Below are 20,867 nucleotides of genomic sequence, written 5' to 3'. Positions count from 1 at the left end.
TGTCCCCAGCAGCTCCCCCACAGCCAAGGCACATCCTGCTCAGAGACACTCCCTGCTCTGCACGTCAGCCCCTTTGCTCGGGGGCTGAAGTTTCCCTCAGTGCCAGGGCCCATGGCACCAGGTGAATTTCATTAACATGCAATTAAACCCTCCATTAATCTAACTTGGTGTCCCTCGTGCAGTTCACCACAATTAAAACAGTATTAAAACAACAACAGAAGAAAGAAACCCAAACTTACTGCACTATGTAGCAGGCAAAGTTCTCTGAGATCCCAGAATGACAACATGATCCACATAAAAGCACTCTCTAAAGTGCAGGCAGGTTTGTCATTCACAAGTCTAAGCAGGACAGAGCAACACACACATCTCAAGACAACTGTTGCTCTCAGAATTCTTATTTATTAAGAGCAGAAAGGAAATTTTGCTTAAGTTTTATACATAAAAAAGTAAACAGTAAATTTTTTTTCTTATAGTCTTTTCCACTGAAGAAAATTGAGAAATAAGTTGTCTTTTTAGATAATGTTTATTTAAAAAAATAAAATTAATTGACAAAGATACCACACTATTTTGCATGCCGGGCACCCCTTGGCTCGCAGGACCCTGTTCAGCACGAAACCGCTTTGTCAGCAATGCACGAGCAAAACCCACCCCAGCCTGGCTCCCACCTGGCAGCTGCTGCAGCCACACAACTTAGTGAGATATCTCTGGGTTTTACCAGCTCAGGTCTTTAGTAAATAAATTCCAAGTGGACACTAAACAAGTATATCACTAAGAGATGATGAAATATTAAAATTAAAAGCAAATCAGATTGCAGCTGTAATTATACTACATTAGAAACTTCAGTTGGTGGGGATCCATTCACCATATAGAGATTAATTTGTAATCAAGGTAATTACAAAGACAGAGCATTACTCCCTGCATGCTTTCCCGGGCTTGGAACCAACAGAGTTGACTACGTGGAGAGTTGACTAGGGTGTACTTGAAATTCACTCTCTCAGGCAGGAGACTAGTTAGGAGTGTTACTGATAACAAAGAAGAAAAGTTATACAACATTGATTATTATAAATTACTTTGTTCTTATCTGCTTTTTGCCTTAGTCTCCTACAAGTCTTCATCCATTCCGTGGAAACCCAACTCCTTCTCCCTTCCCCTGCAGCAGCAGCCGTCCCTAGTGGTGGTTTGAGTGCGTGGGGCAGCCCTTGATGCGGAACACGTGGATGTGCAGGTGGGCAGCGATCTGGTTGCACACACTGACACAGTATCGGAGCAGGTCGAACAGGGACAGGATCTGCACAGGGGAAAATCACCCACAGTTACACCCACATGTTCCTCGAGGGCCACACAAGGGTGTAAGAGCCCACACTCCACAGCACTGTGGTCCATTGAGCTAAATCTCCAACTCTGGCAATAACCATGGAATCACACACTGGTTTGGGATGGAAGAGACTTTAGAGCCCATCCAGCTCCACCCCTGCCACGGGCAGAGACACCTTCCACTAGCCCAGGCTGCTCCAAGTCCTGTCCAACCTGGCCTTGGACACTGCCAGGGATGGGGCATCCCCCCCCTAAAGAGTTTCTGGGAATGCTGGGCTTCTTTCCAGCCCAAGACAAGACAGACTCTTAATTCTACAGAGAGTGGAGAAGAGTTACAGCAGCCACACAGATATCGTGAAATGTCCCATGAATGGTGATAGCCACACACACAGCGTCTTCTCCACATCACATCACATCACATCACATCACATCACATCACATCACATCACATCACATCACATCACATCACAATTTTACTAAAAGGTTAACACTGGTTTTGTACATTAAACTCGAGCATTTGATCAGCCCAGATGAGCTGAATTTAAGATCTTTTTCCCGATGGGTGCTGGAGTCAGGATGGACATTCCAGAGCTTCAGCCAGAGCACCCCTGCACTGCCCATCACAGAGCCCTGCTAACGAGGCAGCAACACTCATCTGCAAAATATTCTAATCTAAGCTTTGAATGTGTGCTACAGTGCTTTAAAATTTTAAACTGTCACAGAGTCATCAAGGTTGGAAGAGACCTTCAAGATCATCAAGTCCCACCATCACCCCAGAGCCACCATAATCACCCTTAACCCATGTTCCCAGGTGCCACATCCAGACACCTCTTGAATACTTCCAGGGATAGTGACTCCATCACTGCCCAGGGCAACTTATTCCAATGCCTGATTAACTCTTTCAGCAAATTTTTTTTCAAATATCCACCCTGAGCCTGCCCTGGCCCAGCCTGAGGCCATTTCCTCTCCTCCTGTCCCTGTTCCCTGGCAGCAGAGCCCGACCCCCCCGGCTGCCCCCTCCTGTCAGGGACTTGTGCAGAGCCACAAGGTCCCCCCTGAGCCTCCTTTGCTCCAGCCTGAGCCCCTTTCCCAGCTCCCTCAGCTGCTCCTGGGGCTCCAGCCCCTTCCCCAGCCCTGTTCCCTGCCCTGCACACACTCCAGCCCCTCAATGTCTCTTGTCAGGAGGGGCCCAGAGCTGATCCCAGGACTGGAGGTGCCCCAGCAGTGCCAGCACAGGGCACCACACTGGGCCTCTGGACACACCATGGCTCTGACAGCCCAGGGGCCACTGGCCTCTTGCCCAGCTGGGCACACCTGGGTTCATGTTCAGCCACTGTCACCAGCACTCCCAGATTCTTTCCCAGCTACCCAGCCACTCCTGCTCCAGCTTGGAACATTCCATGGGACTGTTGTGACCCAAGGACAGGACCTGGCACTTGGCCTGGTTGACCCTCCCACTGCTGGCCTTGGCTACAGATCCAGCCTGTCCAGACCCCTCCAGCAGATGCACATCCCACCCAACCTGGTGTCCTCTGCAAACTGACTGGGAGGGCCTCGATCCCCTCACCCAGACCATCCCTAAAGACGGTGCCCAGGACGGTCCCAACCCCAGCCAGGGACACTGTGACCCTGCTCAGCTGGGCACCAGCTTCAAATCCACCCTGTGATGTTCCTTCTCAGTCCCATCCCCTCCAGGGGACTCAGCTGGGCACAGCCAACACAATGAATTAGTGGCAGAGCTAATTAATAAAATGAGCCTGGACTCACCAGGGCAATCCAGAGGACAATATATTCATCAATAAAGCTGTTAAAATACTGGTCAAGGAACAGCAGTGCTGGGCCTATGAATGCTGTGTCATACAGATACATCTCACTCTTGGTCATATGGGCAACCTGCAGTAAAAAAAAAGAGAAGTTTAAGAAATAAACATGTGCCAGCCAAGGCAGAGTGATTTCAGAATACACAAAGCCAAAACCATACAGCTGAAGCCACATTACTGCAAAATACCAAATACTCAAGTGGCAGCAGCAATATTGTTTGAACCACGGAGCTCCACAGCTACAGAGATGCAAGGTTTGCAGAGAATGTAGCACAGGAAAAAAAAACTAACATGTTTTCCAGCCCACCTGCTCCTCCTGCCACAAACCAAACAGTGAAATTGAAGCAGACTGGTAAATTTTAAAGCTGAGCCTGGAAACAAAATCTCACAGCTGCTGGAGCTTCAAAAGTCAGGGACACTTGGTGTTCCTCTCTCTCCACCTCTTTTTCTCCCATTCCACAAGGATCACCACCTCTGTCTGGTTACAACTTCATGAACATTTTTGGTGTTCAAGTGTGACCTTCCCACCTCCCTACACCATCCCACACTCCATCATCACTGCACAGCATGGCTGGGATGGGACTCAGCACCAAAGCAGGTCTGGTAAGAAAGAAACTTTTCTTCCCTGTGAGCTTAAACTCTTCCTCCACTGTGAATTTGAACTCTTCCATTGTGAGGTAAGTCCAGCACTGACCCAGCTCACAGCAGCCCAACAGAGCCCTGCAGAACTGGGATGGCATTTGAGGCAGGAGCTGTTTAACCCTCGTTCATTGACACCTCCTCCCTTGTACAAACCTGTAAATGATTTTAACCCCTATTTCCCTCCAATTCTTTAAGTTAAACCCTCACAAGTGTTCCAAACCTCAGCAGCTCCATCACCTCCTCTCCTTCTGACAAACCTTCCTCCTCTTTGCATCTGAAGGGGACTCCAGCCACCTCTGTTCCAGCCCAGCTCTTCACACATGTGCACAAATACACTGCAAAAGTGTGAATTAACAGCTGGGGAAGGCAGAGAAACAGCTCTGAGCTGCCCTGGTGCTGCCTGTGCAAGCACAGCATCAACTCCAGGTTTCCATTGCCCTTTCAAACAGAAAAAGGCTCTGCTGCACCTCCAGGCTACTTAAAGCAAAGCACGAGTATCTCTTCAGCACACAAACAAGTGCAAGTCACTCAGTGGAACACAGAGAGCTCCATCAGCTACAAAAAGTTCTCCTGCAACGAGACTCAGGAAGGCTCTGGCACACTCACCACCAGTTTATTTGTGATCTTAGCAGACACGAAGCCAAAAGTCAGAATGTAGAGGCAGGGGTGCCTCTCAAAGAGCTGCACAGCAGATTTCTTGTAGATCATTGCAGCCAAGGCGATCACTGAGCCAATATGGAGAAAAGGTGAGAGGACACTCGTTCCCTACGGCGAGATTAAAGCATGAGGTTAATAAAATGTGCACATTGCAAAGAAACCTCAAAGAGCCCTGCACGTGGTGTGCAATGAGGGGGTAAAAATAAAGTCACATTAGAAACTTCTTTCTGAATGCTGGTAAAAGGAACAAAAAGTGGTGAAACTTGAGCAAGCAGCAGCTGAGAATGTGGTGGAAAATTTCTGGTGCTGGGGAAAAAAATCAGATTTGCAACAGAAGGTGCTTGTGCAGACACCTCCACTTGTTCTTTTACACTGGTATTATGAATAATAGATCTTTTATAAGGATCAAACCCAGAATCTTCTTGAAAATTTTCCTTCTGAATGGATTTTTGCACAAGATTTTTCTATGAACTCTTCAGAGAGGAGTGTATGTGTATAACCTGGGTCTCATTAATTCAAAAACAAATATCAAAGTACAATGAGTACTTTCATTCAAGAATTTTAAAACTCTGACTCCTAAATCTACTATTCTTACACGCACAATATTAACTTCTTTTTCCCATGCCAGCAAGGAGTTGAAGAGAAAATATTTCCCATGGAGGAGGGTTTATGTTAAATACAAACTGTGGCTGAAGAGCCTCCGTGCTGAGGAGGAACTGGCAGCCCAAGGTACTCACTGCTATAGTGGATCCATTTTTGCCAACTCCACCCGTGAAGATCACACCAAAGTAGTTTGTACAGGAGAATATGGTTCCTGCCACAGTACAGAGAGCTGGGAATATTTTCACCTGAATATTCAGTATTGGAATCTTAATGGAAGAGAGACAAGAAGTTAAAATATGCACAAACTCAAATTTGGGTTAATATTTCAGGTGCACTCAAACACTCCACTTTCCAACACAACGTTTGCTCTTCTTTCTCTGCTATACAGAGATTGACATTCCTACAGAGAAAAATGTATTTTCCAAAAATCCTTCCATGAAGCTTCCCAGAAAGCCAGATTTATGTTCAGTTACCAGAGAAGAAACATCAAAAGCAGAGAAATGGACAGAAACCAAGAACTTGCCCTAAATCATCCCAGGGAAGAGAATCATCACCTTTCCTGAAGCTGCAGTCAAGATCAAGCTGAGCAGAGCAAGAGCCACTTGGGATGGCCAGATAAACCCTTTCAGGGACTAGATCTGATCTTCTGGGCAAGGCAAGGCAAGCAAAGAGATCAGACAAGTCAGATCAGAGTCAGTGAGCCAGGAAGGATGAGGTTGCTAAAGAAGGGGACAAGGAGCACAGGCAGTTTCGACAGTTTCCTTTGTCTTTTAACGGTCATGTTTCAAGCAGAACAGGAAAAACTAGAAATGAAGAAGAAAATAGTCCAAACTAAATCACAGGAAATATGTTATGGATGCAAGGGTTTAGAGATAACTACCCAAAACTTCCCAACTGTATCTATTCAACTACTAAAAGCTCTTTATTTGGGAGCTGAAGTCATGGCACTCAACTGAATAAACACTCGGCTCCCCAGTGAGTCCAGCCAGGAACAGAACTTCCAACAAGGTCAAGCTGCTTCTATTTTTTTTTTTAATTACACTCTCAGAGTAGCATTCAGCAGGTAAATCATGGAATACTATGAGTTGGAAGGGACCCCTTAGGAGCATCCAGTCCAACCCCTGTTCCTACAGACACCCCAACAATCCCACCCTGTGCCTCAGTGTTGTCCAAATGCTCCCAGAGCTTGAAGATCATTCTTGAAGATCCTAAGTTTTCCATTCCACTCAACAACTGAATCTCTTGATCTTCGCAGGGCATGATTAAGAGGCAGAGGAGCTTTAATCCTCAATGCCTTGTTCAGCCCACTCCCCAAACCCTGCCCAGTTTCATGACAAATATATTTCACCCTTGCTAAGGCAAAAAAAAAAAAAAAAGGCATTTTCTGCAAGACTGTAGAGAAAGAATAAAGACAAGTAAAGAGAAGGTTTGAATTGCCAGACTGGAGCAGTACTTGCAAATATTCATTAATGTCAGGAGGCTCAGGGCTCAGGTACCTGTGCTGGCCTCTGCCCCAGAACTGATACTTTGGTATTTAAAGAATGGGGTGAACTGGCTTTTACAAGCAAAAGGAAACAGTAGCAAACTGCATACAGGAGTCAAAAGACATTAAGGCTGACATTTCCCCAAGACAAGAGGAGTTGGCTGCGAAAAACACCCCATGAGCTCCCAACTACCACTAGAACACTGGAGAAGGATGCTCAGGCAAGGAGAAGATAAGGCCACACTGTTGTAACACCCAGTCTGGCCTCTTGGCCTACACAAGCAGCTGCATCAGTGCAAAACATGTCTGCAGAAAATATTAATGAGAAACAGCCACATACAGAAATTTGGCAGAGGAAAGCCAGAGGAGTGAATTAAAAAGTCAGCACCTGCTGAATTTCTCCGTGTACGAAATGGGAGCAGCAAGGCCAAAAGTGGGAAGCAGCAAAATCAAGGGAATAGCAGACTATTTTTATTTATTCCCTCTGACTAGAGGGAGAGAGGGAAATGTTCCTACAAAGTGGCATTGCAGCCCCTGAATTTTAACTCAGAGGACACTGGAAGACAGCCACAAGGCTTCCTTGTCTGGTATTCCATTTATCACTACAGTCCCCGCAAATATTCTGCCCTTCCTGGTGATTCCAGGGGCTTCATCCGAAGCCAGATGCAGGCAGAACTGCCCAAAACCATGTCAGCAATGCAGGGAAGTATCACCAGTCACAGCTTTTGCAGGCAAATCATGTTCTCTGTTAAACCCTCTGAGACTGATTACAGGGGGAAGGCTGCAGTGCCCAGAGAGCTGCTGCATCCAGGTAAATCCTGGGAAAGCAGCATTACAGGCTGGACAGGGCTTGGAGCAACCTGGGCTAGTGGAAGGTGTCTCTGCTGATGGCAGGGGGTGGAACTGAATGAGCTTTAAGGTCCACTCCAAACCAAACCATTCCACAATTCCAGATTCTGTTTGGGAAGAGCCCAGGCATGGCAATAACCAAGGGCAGCAGGCAACAGACGGAGTCGGGAGCCGTGGCCAGAGCCAGCATTTAAGCAAGTCTGGAATATTTTGCCACAAAATTACTGCCAGGATTCCAGAGTACATTCCATCAGAGTTTTGTGCAGCACGAATTGGGATTTAACAAAGCAAAATTATGAGGAAATAGGCCAGAGCAGAGCCCAGCTAAGGGCTCGTGGAAGCAGCAGGGAGGAGCATGTAAGGAGACACGGAGCCGCTTCCTCCGGGAACTGCTCCCGTCACCAACCCCACAATCCCAGCTGGGCAACTCAGCCCCTGGACTCCTTCTCACGGGGCTGGATCCCAGCTGCAGTTTGGAGCTGTCCAGATATACTGCAGTCACATCTGCCCAAGGAACAACTTCCAGAGGGCCAAACTCCAGCTTCATGTTCCCAAAGCGTTTGAGCCTTTTCATATTCCAGACCCTGTGGGAGAAACCTTCAGCAATCGCAGCACTTTTCTGCCTTCAAGCAGGAAAATCAACTCCAAATAATCAATGTATTAAACGAGTTACCCTAAGCTTCCTTGCTTTACTTGCATGTCCCAAGTGATTCCAGCTGGGATACTCAGCATCCCACAGGAATCACCCAGCTCCAGGAGCCTGGAGAGCAGCATTTAACAGGCTTTGAAGAGAATTTACACTGCCAGAAAGGAGGGAGCCAGGACAGGCACACACAGTTTCATGGAACAAAGGAAAGGTAATGAAAGCAACAATTGCCAAAATCCACAACTCTGCATTTTGCCTGTTCAGAGTGTTTTGCTTTTCCCATGAAAAGTGGAATGTTTGAGTACACAACTACATTTACTCCATATTTCCCCTAGACAGAAGCAAATACAAAATACCAAGCCACCAATTTTGCAGTCACATCAAGTATTAAAGGATTAGAGAGGGCTGGGTGAGATGGGGTTGTGTGATTTATTTTGCTCTGCAAGCAGTAAATAACATTTATCTCTAAGTGAACACAAAAATCTCACTCATTGAATTAAACAGGATTGTCATGGGAGACCTGATTAAGATTGTTCTCTGGAGAAATGCTCCATTAAACCAACCAAAATAGTTTAGTATTTTTGGGAGCTGCCTTAGGCAAATGCTGCTGCAACCCAGAACTTCTAATAGATGTCAAGATTCTGCTGAAAAGCATTATTGAAAAGGCTGTTATGGAGTTATTTAAGCTATTTAATAACAAGAGACCAATTTCTAAGCTCACATAAACACCACTGAATTGTGCCAGAGGTTGCTGTGGCAGCATTTTTCCCCCTTTACTATTTATTTTTAAAGGAAACTGAGAACATGAATTGAGAAATTCTCTTTGTAACACTGAATATTAAATTATAGCTGCATGGGAATGTTTGCCACACTGATATTTTTTGAAAACTTAGCACCAGTAAAGTGATGTGCAGCCTCATTTTTATTTTCTAATCAGTCCTACCCACCCTCATTCCCTTTAGATGGTATTTACTTTGCAGTTTATAAAATTAATTAAAAGGTCTTTGGGTTTTTAAGCCTGAAAGCACAAGCAGCAAAATCAGGATGGCCACGATTAGCTCATTTGGGATCCTCTCCACATACTGTGGGTTCATTGTTCCCATTACATAGAGCAGATTAAAAATTCATCCATTTGGGGTGAAGCTTTTCAGGGACTTTTGACCATCTCTTGGTGTTACTGAAATCAAGATTTCTTTCTCCTTGAGAACTGCATTTCTCAAATACAGAGAGAAGATCAATAGCCAGGAAGAAAAACTAGGAAAACCTTCCAGGAAATCAATGCTTTGGATTTTATTTCCAGTAAATTTATATCTTTTGAATTTATGTATGCACATACTTGCTTTTCTGTGCAGAATGGCATTTTGATAGCTCAATGTGGCTTCAGTAATACTACTGTATTATTATTATTATTATTATTATTATCATCATTACCAAACTGTTAGCTGCCATGGCCTGGTGAGCCTGTATTATACATAGATTTACACACAGATACACATAAAACATCTGCAGCCAGGCTGTGCCAGCAGCTCCTTTAATCAGGATCACCTTCGTTTCAAAGGAAAAACCTGACAATTGAGGGTTTTCCCCTTACACAAATCAAGAGTTATCAGCCACATTCAGGCCAAATTGCCTACTAATGGTTCCCAACTGCTCTCTAAGAGCTTCCCCCAAATCCTCATCCCAGTTTAATATTCCTCCACTGTTGGTTGCATGGAATTCATTCAGGTGTTGGCCAAGATTTCACTGAAGGTTTAAGTTCATGCAATGTTTGATAGCTTTCCACCTGCCTGCAAAAGGTATAAAATAACCTTGTTTTAATGACTTTGGTACAGCCAGAATCCACAGTTCACTCTGTGTGATCTGGACTCAAAAATCTGTTTCCATTTATGAGGAAAAGTGAAACCTTCCTGCAGAAGTGAAACTGTGCCCAGATGTGCAAGAGTCCTTCAGTGACCACAGGATTATTACAAAGCATAAAGTAAGAACATGAGCAAAATTACCAGAGATTGCCAAAAAGGTGGTCCTCCAATCACTGCCAGTAAATGCAGGATTATTATGAAGATTTGTACTTCAGTCACATCAATTCTGATTAGGTACAAAAAGCCAAAAAAAAAAGCAAAATTATTCAAAGCAATTTCAAGTCAGTTATTCGCAAGCTCAGCGGCGCAGCTCTGTCATGCACAACCCCAAAAGGCTGAGGAGAGGAAAAACTCACAAATAATTTAAAAGGCAAAAATGTATTTAGCTTTATTGTTCAAATTCAGAGTGATGTTGTGCTCTACTTCTGTTTTACTTCACTGCAATAACAGAAATCCATTTTATCAACAGGAAACATTGGAACTCTTCCCTGCCCAGTGGCAGCTGCAGAAATAAATATTCAGTTTTAACCTTGTCCACCAAAAAAAAAAAGAATTTAGTACAGATGATAAAATTCTAAAAAGATATTTTTAACCCCTATTATAGTCCCTACCCTACTTTAATATGAATATTCTCTGAACAGCATCAAGCTTTGAAAAGAAACACAGATCCCTAAAGGGTTGATGGAAATGGTGCAGTGGCAGCAAGAAGAGAAACCACTTCTGGTTCCAGCAGAGCCAGGATGAGCTGCAGGAAAGAATGGGAGAAAACAGGGAATTTATGGCTTTGTTTTAAAGAGCATGTAAAAGTCTTGGAGGCAGAAAGAGGGAAAAACAGGTGTACAAATGAATGCCAGAAATAGGAGTGTATAAAAATACAAGTGAAACGAAGAGGATGGACTTGCTGGTCCATATATATATATATATATATATATATATATATATGTATATCTCCATATATATACACCATGGGGTATATATACACTATATATGTTATAAATAGACATACACATTTTATATCTATCTATGCATATAGATGTATTTTATATATAACATATATATTATAGCCATGTAATAGTATCTTGCCCTGAAGTGTTACATCAAAAATAATCCTTCAAGTCAGTTTGAAACATTTCTGGCTTATTGTTATTTCCACTCAGACACTTCTACCTGGAAGACTCCAAATCACTTCCTGCACACACAGGCTGTGCTGTGACAAAACCCTGCTGATATCACCTGCACAGGAAGGAGCATTATGGGGTGGGCTTTCCTCTGTCTGCCTTCAGTGAGCTACAGGACCATGGCATTGATTTTAATATCAGCTCAGTGTTTCTCCATAGTCTTTGTTCCAGTTTGGGAGTGGATCCTCTCATTTGAGGATCTCCAGTCTGGCCAAAATATCTTTGTTTCAGCAGCAGAGCCATGTGCACAAGGGATAATTCCGAGGCTGCACCTAAATCCCATGGAGGGCATCCCCCCTGGCAGGGGATGGAATGAGATGAGTTTTAATCCCAACTCAACCCATTCCACGATTCTTTGCTTTGTCATTTTTCTTTTCACTACACAAACCTGCAGATGGGACACTCAGGAAATAACCTCCTTGGGCTCCTCCTATATTCAATTTGCTCAATAACAATCCTGCAAGGCAATCACAACTGGCTGGGGGAAACACTAACTTCCACTGAGGGAAAAATGTTCTGAAAGATCTCTGTTTTCAGTCCTGATACAAAGAAATGCAGTCATTGAGGTACCTTGCAAGAAAAAAAAATCAAAATGCTCAGCAGAGATGCACAAACCAATTGATTTAATGCAAATTGCTTCCTCCCAGCCCTTGGAGTCAGGATGGAAATGTGTTCTCAGTGTGTCCAGCCAAGGAAGGGCTGGAGCAGCTCCATTCCAGGAGCACAGGAACATGTTTTAGCCCATTTTACTACTTCTGTCAATCACCTAAAGAACAGAAAGAAACGGAGAAAGTTCACAGAAACAGTGACTAATAACTCATGGAGGTGAGTCCAATTTACAGCTGCCCTTGGACAGGAAACCAGGTTTCTTTTGGCAGCAGGAATCTTATGCACAATAAAGTAATGTCATGTATGGAAACCCAAGTTATTCTGCCAGAGAAACCTCTGCACAAGGCTGAGAGCCTGACAAATACATGGGGAGCAGTGCCTGGACTGAGGTTAGGGAGACAGTTTTATCTTTACACAGCCATGGCACAACCTTTACTCCCCTGCCCAGGGCTCTGCCCTTCCAACTCAAACAGAAGCAGCATCAGGCAGCCAATGATACTTGTTAACAACTCCTCCCTGACTTACAGTATGAATCTCCTATTGCAGAACAAATATGAGTCTTAACTTCAGTTGCACCTTAATATTCTGTATTTTTAATACCAAATGGCTCCTTGAAACAGAAGACAAAGGCATTAAGACCTACTGAGGAGAAACTAAGCACCAAACTATCACCTAAGGAAAGCATAAATTCTTAATCCCATGGAGAGAAAAGGCCCAGGAACATCCCGTGCTCATTAAAACCACTGTCAGATGACTCAAAATGATAGGCTTGATATCACTAAAGCACATGCCTGATGCTGGAATTATTCAATGCATTTTTTTGCTAGATGTCAGGTGGCCTCTAGACAGCAATCTAAGAATCCAGGAATCCACAGACCAAAGCTGGACCACAGAAGGGAACAACATCTGGAAGCAGAAGCCAGAGAAAGGAGCACACTGCTCCTCTCTGGGTTTAACCCGAATTCAAGAGAACTGCAACCACAGCATTAACCAGACATCTATGGTGCTGCTACATGGAGCAGTCATCCCAACTTTCTTAAAATCCAACCACTTTCTTCCCCCAAAAACACCCTCTCAGCCCCACTTTCTCTCCTTGGCCAGCACCATCTCCTGGTCAGGACCATCAGTGGGCTCAGGAGAGTGGCTTGGCTAAAACAATCCAACCAAAAAAGAAGAACTTCCTGTCCCAATTCCCAGCACATCAGCTTCCCTGGTGGCTTTTTTTGTGACCTCAGCAATGCTGTGAGGCCTGAGGAGAGGCCAGGGAAGGTCTGCTCAGCCCCTGGAAGCCACAGAACCCAACACTGAGCCAGTGGGACTGGGCAGCTCCAGAGTGGGGAGGAATAAATGGGAATGACAGTCAAGTGGACTGCTACCAGCCTTCATAAAAGTCCTAAACAGCCCCTGGAATGAAAAATAAGTGGAAGAATGCCATTATAAACCAAAGCAACAATGGTTTTGTCAAGAGAGACATGAGCAAAGGAATATCTGCACTGCCTGGAAAGTGTTAACACGGCAGGTGATGCAGAAGACATTCTTACACCTTAATGATTAACTTGGCTTTATGCACTGTGTCCAGGTAAAATGAGCTAGCAATCAAAAAAATCCATAAAGTGCCTGGGCCACCACATTGTTTTTAAACTCTGGTAGAGCTGGGAAGTACCTAATAAAATGCAGGGCTGCAGGAAAGCCCTTGCTCAGTTCGAATGGAGACTGACCAATGCCTTTCTTTTGGAGGGGAAATACATCCAGCCTGCTTTAGTGGACGGGGAATTTATTTGCAAAGCACAGTGATAATGTTCCTGCTTAAATATGACATCATTACTACCATCATTACTACTGCTACTACTTTATTCTAGATCAAGTTCCATTGCATATTCAAGTGACTCTTCCATGGTAAAGATTAGAGAAAACACAATTTTGGAGTAATGGATCATTTATCAAATTATAGTAGAAAAATAAGGGGGAAAAAAAGTAGAAAATAGGGAAAGGCCTTTGTTCCTGCAGACTGCCTCATTTAATTACTATAATTACATTTAATTACACACAAGCAGGTACAACACACAGAGCTGTAAGAAAGGAAAACCATTTCAAAGCAAGAAGGGAATCAGCCAGTTCAAAGATTCTATTTTCAACTTGTGTTTGTATTTATTTACTCATTTAAATACTACAGTGGAAATCCTAAGAAAAAACAAATGGGAAGAGCAAGCAGCATGAATTCTGCAAGCAGTTCTTAAAGCCTCTGAACTGGGATATTTTTATTAAGTGGGTTATTTGCAGGCATCACTGGAGCCACACTTCCCCCAACCTGACAGCTTTGCTGCCTGATGTTTCCTGACAACTGAGTCATGTCAGCACTGCCCAGACACTGACATTGTGCACATTGTGTGGAGGATCATTAAGCCCCATGAAGTGAAGAAAATGAAACAAACCCTTTCCCCAAGACATTCCCACACTACAATAGATGGACGGAAAGTTATTGTACGAGTTCAGTGGACACAAAGAATCAAGTTCCAAAAATCTCTTCTTCAAATAAACCAGGGCCTTTTTCATCTTCTACAAAATAAACAGAAGACCCTGAACTGAGGTTTAAGATCACCAGGAACATCCAGGCGAAGAACAAGAACAAAGAGCTGATGCTGACAGCAGAGCAAAGAGCCCAGACTCATTATTTAACAAAATAAAATGCCCAGACACAACATCCAATGGCAAGGCTGGGGAGAACACTGAAAATAATGCTGAGAAATACTGATTCTGCAGCAAAGTGATGTTAGGGAAGAATAATAACCAGCAGTGCTGTAGAAGGCAGGGACAGAACCAGGCAATGTCAGCACTGCATTGGGAGTGAACCACAGGCTGAAAACCAGAATATCTGAGGATTTCATTCAAATAAAGTCAGGGAAACATAAAAAGTGTGAATTTTTAAATGTACATTTCAACCTCTCGCTGCCTATCTGCCTAAATTCACAAGACAGGAGAATTCCTGCAGAGCTTCCAGGGGCAGCTGCAATTCCTGTGGTGACACTGCCATGGATTCTCCTGCACACACTGGAGTGTTTTCCTCTATTGACCCTCCTTTCCCTGCTGTGACAAACTGAAATGCAGATTATTTGCCAGTCTACAAACCTGTACAGTCTTCCCACATAAGAGAAGATCCAGAGAACCCCAGCCTGGTTTGAGTTAGAAAGCTCATCCTGTTCCACCCCCTGCCGAGGGCAGGGACACCTTGCAGTGTCCCAGGTTGCTCCAGCCTGGTGCTTGGAGCACCCTCGAATGGTGGAAGATGTCCCTGCCATGTAATGGGATGAGCTTTAAGGTTCCTCTAAACCAAAGCATCCTGGGATTCTATGAAAATGCCCTGCCTGGCCCATCACCTCCCCCCCCTCCCCAGCTGGCTGTAAAACCAGTGTCACCAGTAGCTCCTAGGATGGCCAAGGCCTCCTGTCCCAGGGGCCCTGCAGATGGACATCTCCAGCAGCCCCAGGTCCTCTGCACCTGCCCTTCCTCCCTCCCGTCCCATGGCAAATTGTCCTCATCCAGTTCAAACAACTTCCTTTTATCACCAATCTGAGTTATTTCCACCCCCCAGGGAATGATTTCAGAGCTCTGAGTGTTTCAGAATATGTGATTTGATAATTCTTTCCACCCGAAGCGACTCCTCGGTCAGTTGAGATGTTGATATCACAGGCTAAAATCTTGATTTAAGGTCTTCCTTCCTTTGGATTACTGCTTGCTAAATTACCATTTCCTGACTCTATTTCCAGCCTTTCACAGATTATGAACGAAGTATTTTAAAAATTATGTCACTGATGCCACCTGACTCCCTTCAGAGCCACCCAGCTCCCAGGGTCAGCTGGAGACACATCGGGATTTACCAGATTGCTGATGGTGCTGTGTCTAAAGCAGAGCTGGTAATTCATCTTCCTAAATAACCTCCTGAAAGCAGAGATTTTGCTGAACTACTACATGAAAAAAACAGAAGAACTATTAGAAAATAATTAGCACCAACACGAGTTTAACAATGGGTATGTAAACCAACCACCAAAAAAAATAACCTCACTTTTATTTAACATCTGATGCAGTTCTAAGAAAGAGATCAAAAAGCTATTCTTATATCCTCAAATATTTAAGGAAAAAGTCCAGGCTAAAAATTCATCAATAATAATCATAATCTATGAGATATTTCAAGGAATCTAACTCATTCACTTTTAATGCTAACATTTTAACGGGAGGGGACCTCACCCACATACAACGTGCTAGAAAAAAAACCAAAAAGGCAAAATAAGGAAGAGAAGTCCTTTTTAAGGCCAGCAAACTAGAGAGGAGAGGGATTTATTTAGCACAGACATAAGGAAAAGCATTCTGAAAATAAAGACAAGCAGGAAAGGAAGTTACTTCATGAAGCTACAAGAACAGGATCAAGCAGCAGAGCTTAAACCAGACATTTTTAACCACTAACTGGTGACTTTTGAAGTTATTACACAAAATACAGTTCCCTGAAAGAGCCAAGAAATTCTCTTTTTTTGGTGGAAAGGTACTGAAATGGCAGCAACAAAAGAAGCTTCTTTAAAAAGTAGTTCCAACAACATTATTCTACACCCACACTTAGAGCTGCTTCTACAGCCCTGCTTGGCTTTCAGATGAAGCCAAAGCTGTGATAAAATAAAAAGAAAAGTTTAAAACCAAACTTTTGTTGAACAGGCAGGCTTTGCTTTGGTTTCAAGCAAAATGTGATGCTTTCAAAAAAACCTTGTTTCCAGTTCAATCAAATTTTTCCTACTTGCTCAAATATTTTTCCTCCTTGTGTTAAACACGAAAGCAGCGGCGGAATCCCCTGGAGAAGCTGCTTTTCACAGAGCAGTGCATGACAAAGGTGCTGCCCTGCTCAGCCCATGCTGCTGCCAGGTTAAGGCTTTACCGTGTAGTTCCAGAGGCAGGGCCCCAGCGTTCCCGTGAGGAGCTGGATTGTGACAGTGCAGAGCACGGACTCTGTCACATCAAATCTACGTGCGAGGGAGAGAAACGGTTCAGAACATTGTCCTGAGCACTCCTCTGAAGGGGAGCCACTAAAACATCTTCACTCAGCGTCGGGATGATTCAAAGGGCAGGTCAGGGAAGGGATTAACAACCACAAAACCCCGGAGTATTAATGAATTAACGAAACCATTCCAGCCCACAGAGTATTTTACACATTTAAATCTTCATTTAGGACTTCTGCAATTTACAGTTTTACCGTATCACTGCAACACGGGAGGAAAAACTGGCATTTGGTGTGTGCATGAGGGAATAAATGAAATTCCTTGCTCTGAGTCACGGTGAATAAAATCCATAACCAAGCACAATCCAGGATTCTCATCTCCTGACCTCATGTTCGTGTCTCCAAATGACACTGAATATATGAATTCTTTAGCTGAAGATGCTCCTGCATGTTTCAGTGGAGCACAAGTGCAGACTGTATTTCAGTTTGACACCTCTGAGGGAAAGGAAGAAGTTCTAACTTCCTTCCTTTGCAGCTCCGTGGCAAATAATGCTCCAAGAAGTGAGCTCTGGACCCCTGCTCAGGGGTAATCACACTCCATTCTGTATATATTTATTTTTCACCCCTGACAGAAAGGGATGAAAAAATATGCTGGAGTCAACAGAGCCACAGAAACCACCCTTTCTCCCAATACAGAGCCATAAATCTGCATTTTACCATAACAAAAGGATTTTAAAATGGGATGAAATTAAAAAAAAAAAAATCAAACCATCTAGATTAAAAAGAAAATAATTCAGCAGCAGCATGTTCAGCCAGAACACAGCTCCTGTTTATTGCTGTGCTTATCAGAGCTGGAACAGACACCACCATGCCAAGGGATATAAAACGGGCACCACAGAAAGATCGTTGTGGCCCCACTGCCAGGGCTCAGGTGCAGTGATGATGTGCAGACCCCAGGCCTGAGGAGAGGGGCCACTGAAGTTCAGCCTGATAAGCATTTTCAGTTTAATTACCACAGCACATAGCACAGTCAATAGCTGGGAGAGGCAATAGTTGGGATTTTATGGAATACAGGAAGAGAAAGCCCCATGTCCGAACCCCACAGCTACTCTGGTGCTTTATGACAGCTGCAGTTTCTATTCCTTTTTTCCTATGTTATTTTAGGTGATATTTGTAATTCAGACATGGATCCATTTTCTAACCATCATCTGGGAAGTTTAAGAAGGGGCATCGACCTCAACATGTGCTTCACTCCCCAGAGATGCTGGCACTGACAATCCCTGTGCCTGCTCTGCTGGGAGCCCTGTCAGGCTGCTGAGTCTGGAGCCAATTAGCACACAGGGGATTAGTGCTGCATCCAGAACGTTCCCTTGTCAGTGCTAACTTACTGAGTGTATTCCATGGGCAATCCTTAAAAGGCCCTGTTTGACTGAACAAGTCATTAGACAATTCAAGAGCCACCAGTGGCTCAGGGCTCAGAGACAGCTGCAGTCAGTCCCTTCCTTGTGCTAACAGGGAACCCAAACTGAATTCAAATTGAGAGACTTCCTGAGCAAACGATCCAACGACAACAGGAAACAGACACTTACACTGGAGATGGCCCTGAAATCAAGTCAATCACTAGCAATACAGCTGATCTAATACAGCTTTTTAAGGCTGTGTGAAACCATGGGGGAGGTTTGTGCACCATCCTGCCCCTCCTCTCCAGCACACAGAACCTCATGAAAAAGTCCCAAATCGCAGCAGACAAGAAAAACACTCCTGCCTCAACAGAAAACAGAAGTTATGGGGCTGGAAAACTCACAGGGATCCATCTACCAGTTAATGCTCTGGTCTGGAAAATGATGATTCTTCCATCTGTCTTGTCCATATCTACTGAGCGTGCAAGTGGGATTACTAAGGCTGGGCAATGAACTGGGAATCTGAGCAGGAGATAAAGGGCTGTTTTCTTAATGGAACCATAGCAGCAAGAAAGAATGTTCAACATCAGAACACGAGAGAAAGAAAGGCTGAGAGTCCCATGCTAGAAGTGCAAATGCTTAGTTATAAAGTTATTAGAGCTTTATCCTAACTCATTCCAAACCAGCAGTTTCACTTGGATGCAATGAAATACAACAGCATGAATAAAGCAAACTGTACAGAAAAAATGAGAACATGAATTAGAATTATTTCCAGTACCAGGAAATTCGTGTTGAGGGAAAAATAATATTAAAAATGAGCCATAAGCCCCTTTCCTTGTTATAACACACCTCCAATATGTAATTTTTTCCTTCTGCAGCTCACAGAGGTAAATAGAAGTTGCACAGGTCAGGCAATAGCCATGTGCTTGTTATGTTGTAGTTCATTATGTCACAGAGCAGTGAGAACTCCAAGGATTTATCAGAACAATCAGGAGCAGCATCTCCACACGTGACCAATGGAATCATGGCTGAAAACGCTGTTAAGGGACTTGTGGGAAGGAAGAGGAGGAGGAAGTGGAACCCCCCCCAACCTCTTGCAGGAGCCCTCAGCAGCTGCACAGGTTTCTGTGATGCTGCCAGTGTGACTGAGAGAGCAGGAGGTGCAGGTCAGCAGCACCAAACTTCACACCCACCACAAAGACACTTCAACACCTGCTGCTTGCAAGCACAGAGACCCCAACACCCCCTGACATCAACAGAGGCTCTACTTAGCCTCAGACTCTCCTCTGCAAATAACCTGGGTGTAAATGTTCTCCAAGAAAACTTTTGGAAAAACTCCTAAGATGGAAAGTTTTAAGCTCTGCAGTCATGGGGATTATTGCCTTATCTCGGAGTGGAGATCCTGAGGCTGTTCCCAGGAGCAAGAACTCAATGTGCTAAACTCTGACTTGGAAGGTTTCCATCCCTGTATTTCAGAATTTGGTGTACGTTGTCTATCCAAGACAAAACACCAACTCCTCCTCTGCCAAGGCTGAAGAGGAAGGTTGGCTTAGCTGCTTTCTGAAATCCAGCCTCATTTCCTCACCTCTCCTTTGGACCTTTGTGGCAGGAGTGGTGGCAGGGCTCAGGTGAACCAACCCAACCTTCCCCCTTCCTGAACCAACTCATTATCTCCCAGGCTCTGAGGCCTGTACAGCTGCTCCAGAGTCACTGAACAGGAATGTTCCCCCAAATTCTCCAACTCTCCTCAAGAAAGGCTGTTTTGTTCAGCAGTCTGAATTCTTTTGCTTTCTCTGGGGATTATTATTCAAACAGCAAAGTAACCATTTTTAACTTTTCAGTTATATGAAAGCTGGTAAAAACTGATTCTTCCTCTCATATTTATGATATGCCTTTGTGAAGCCTCCTTGGAAACTAATTTCCATCTCATTGTGTCTACATTTACACATATATACACAGCTATAATTCCTACCATCACCACCTTTTAGTATTTCCATTTAAAAAGGTTGGAATAAACAAGATAATGCAGTAACTTGAAGGAGAAATGCTGGAGACCATGGCACAGCAGCACACTCATGTCTCTGGATGGACCCTTGAGTGTTCAGTGCCCACTGGGTTTTTACAATACCATTCAGCCCCTCCAGCACTTCTATCACAAACAAGTGCACCAGGACTTTACCTGAGCAGTTTGTGTCTCATGTCTCTCAAGAAAACACCCAGGTTGGACAAGGGGGAATGGCTTCCCACTGCCAGAGGGCAGGGCTGGATGGGATATTGGGGAGAAATTCTCCCCTGTGAGAGGGTGGGGAGGCCCTGGCACAGGGTGCCCAGAGCAGCTGTGGCTGCCCCTGGATCCCTGGCAGTGTCCAAGGCCAGGCTGGACAGGGCTTGGAGCACCCTGGGACAGTGGAAGGTGTCCCTGCCCATGGCAGGGGTGGGACAAGATGAGTTTAAGGTCCCTTCCCACCCAACCAATTCCATGATTCTGTGAGTCCGAGCTGTGCTGCAGAATCCAGCTCTGACAGGGATGGATGGCTCTGACCCCCTGGATGTGGGACAGCCCCTGCAGTCAGGCTGTGCCCTGACCTTGTGCAGCTGGAAACACCGTGAGCCTGCACACACCAGGACCACTACTGAATCCAAGTGGGATAACCCTGCATTGGGGAAGAAGCAGGTGATCACACCTGGGCTCCAGATAACATCAGGAAAATCCTTTCAGGATTTGTGCTCCATATTCCCTAATGATCTGTTTTCTGCAGCATGTTCCTGAAGTGTCAGATCTGCTTCCACAAGGACACAAGAAGGTCCATCGGGTCTTACCACTTTGAT

At 44.5% G+C, this 20,867-nt stretch overlaps 1 protein-coding gene across 4 annotated transcripts in view; it reads right to left on the bottom strand.

The window, feature by feature from the left end:
• Nucleotides 1–411: 411 nt before the first annotated feature.
• Nucleotides 412–20,867, bottom strand: part of CEPT1 (choline/ethanolamine phosphotransferase 1) — a 30,459-nt gene continuing 10,003 nt past the window's right edge. For 3 of the 4 annotated variants that reach the window (XM_068995770.1, XM_068995769.1, XM_068995771.1), the window contains exons 5-9: nucleotides 10,015–10,099; nucleotides 5,171–5,302; nucleotides 4,383–4,541; nucleotides 3,082–3,207; nucleotides 413–1,288 (exon numbers count right to left, since the gene is read on the bottom strand). In XM_068995770.1, coding sequence (XP_068851871.1) covers nucleotides 1,169–1,288; nucleotides 3,082–3,207; nucleotides 4,383–4,541; nucleotides 5,171–5,302; nucleotides 10,015–10,099 — 622 coding nt within the window. In that variant the 3' untranslated portion in view covers nucleotides 413–1,168. Of the gene's footprint in view, nucleotides 1,289–3,081; nucleotides 3,208–4,382; nucleotides 4,542–5,170; nucleotides 5,303–10,014; nucleotides 10,100–16,578; nucleotides 16,664–20,867 lie in introns of all 4 variants that reach the window. The other variant, XM_068995772.1, reaches the window with a different exon arrangement.

Source organism: Aphelocoma coerulescens, chromosome 26, assembly GCF_041296385.1.
Source record: "Aphelocoma coerulescens isolate FSJ_1873_10779 chromosome 26, UR_Acoe_1.0, whole genome shotgun sequence".
In the NCBI taxonomy this organism is placed as follows: Eukaryota; Metazoa; Chordata; class Aves; order Passeriformes; family Corvidae; genus Aphelocoma; species Aphelocoma coerulescens.
This window is presented reverse-complemented; position numbering and strand designations above follow the sequence as displayed.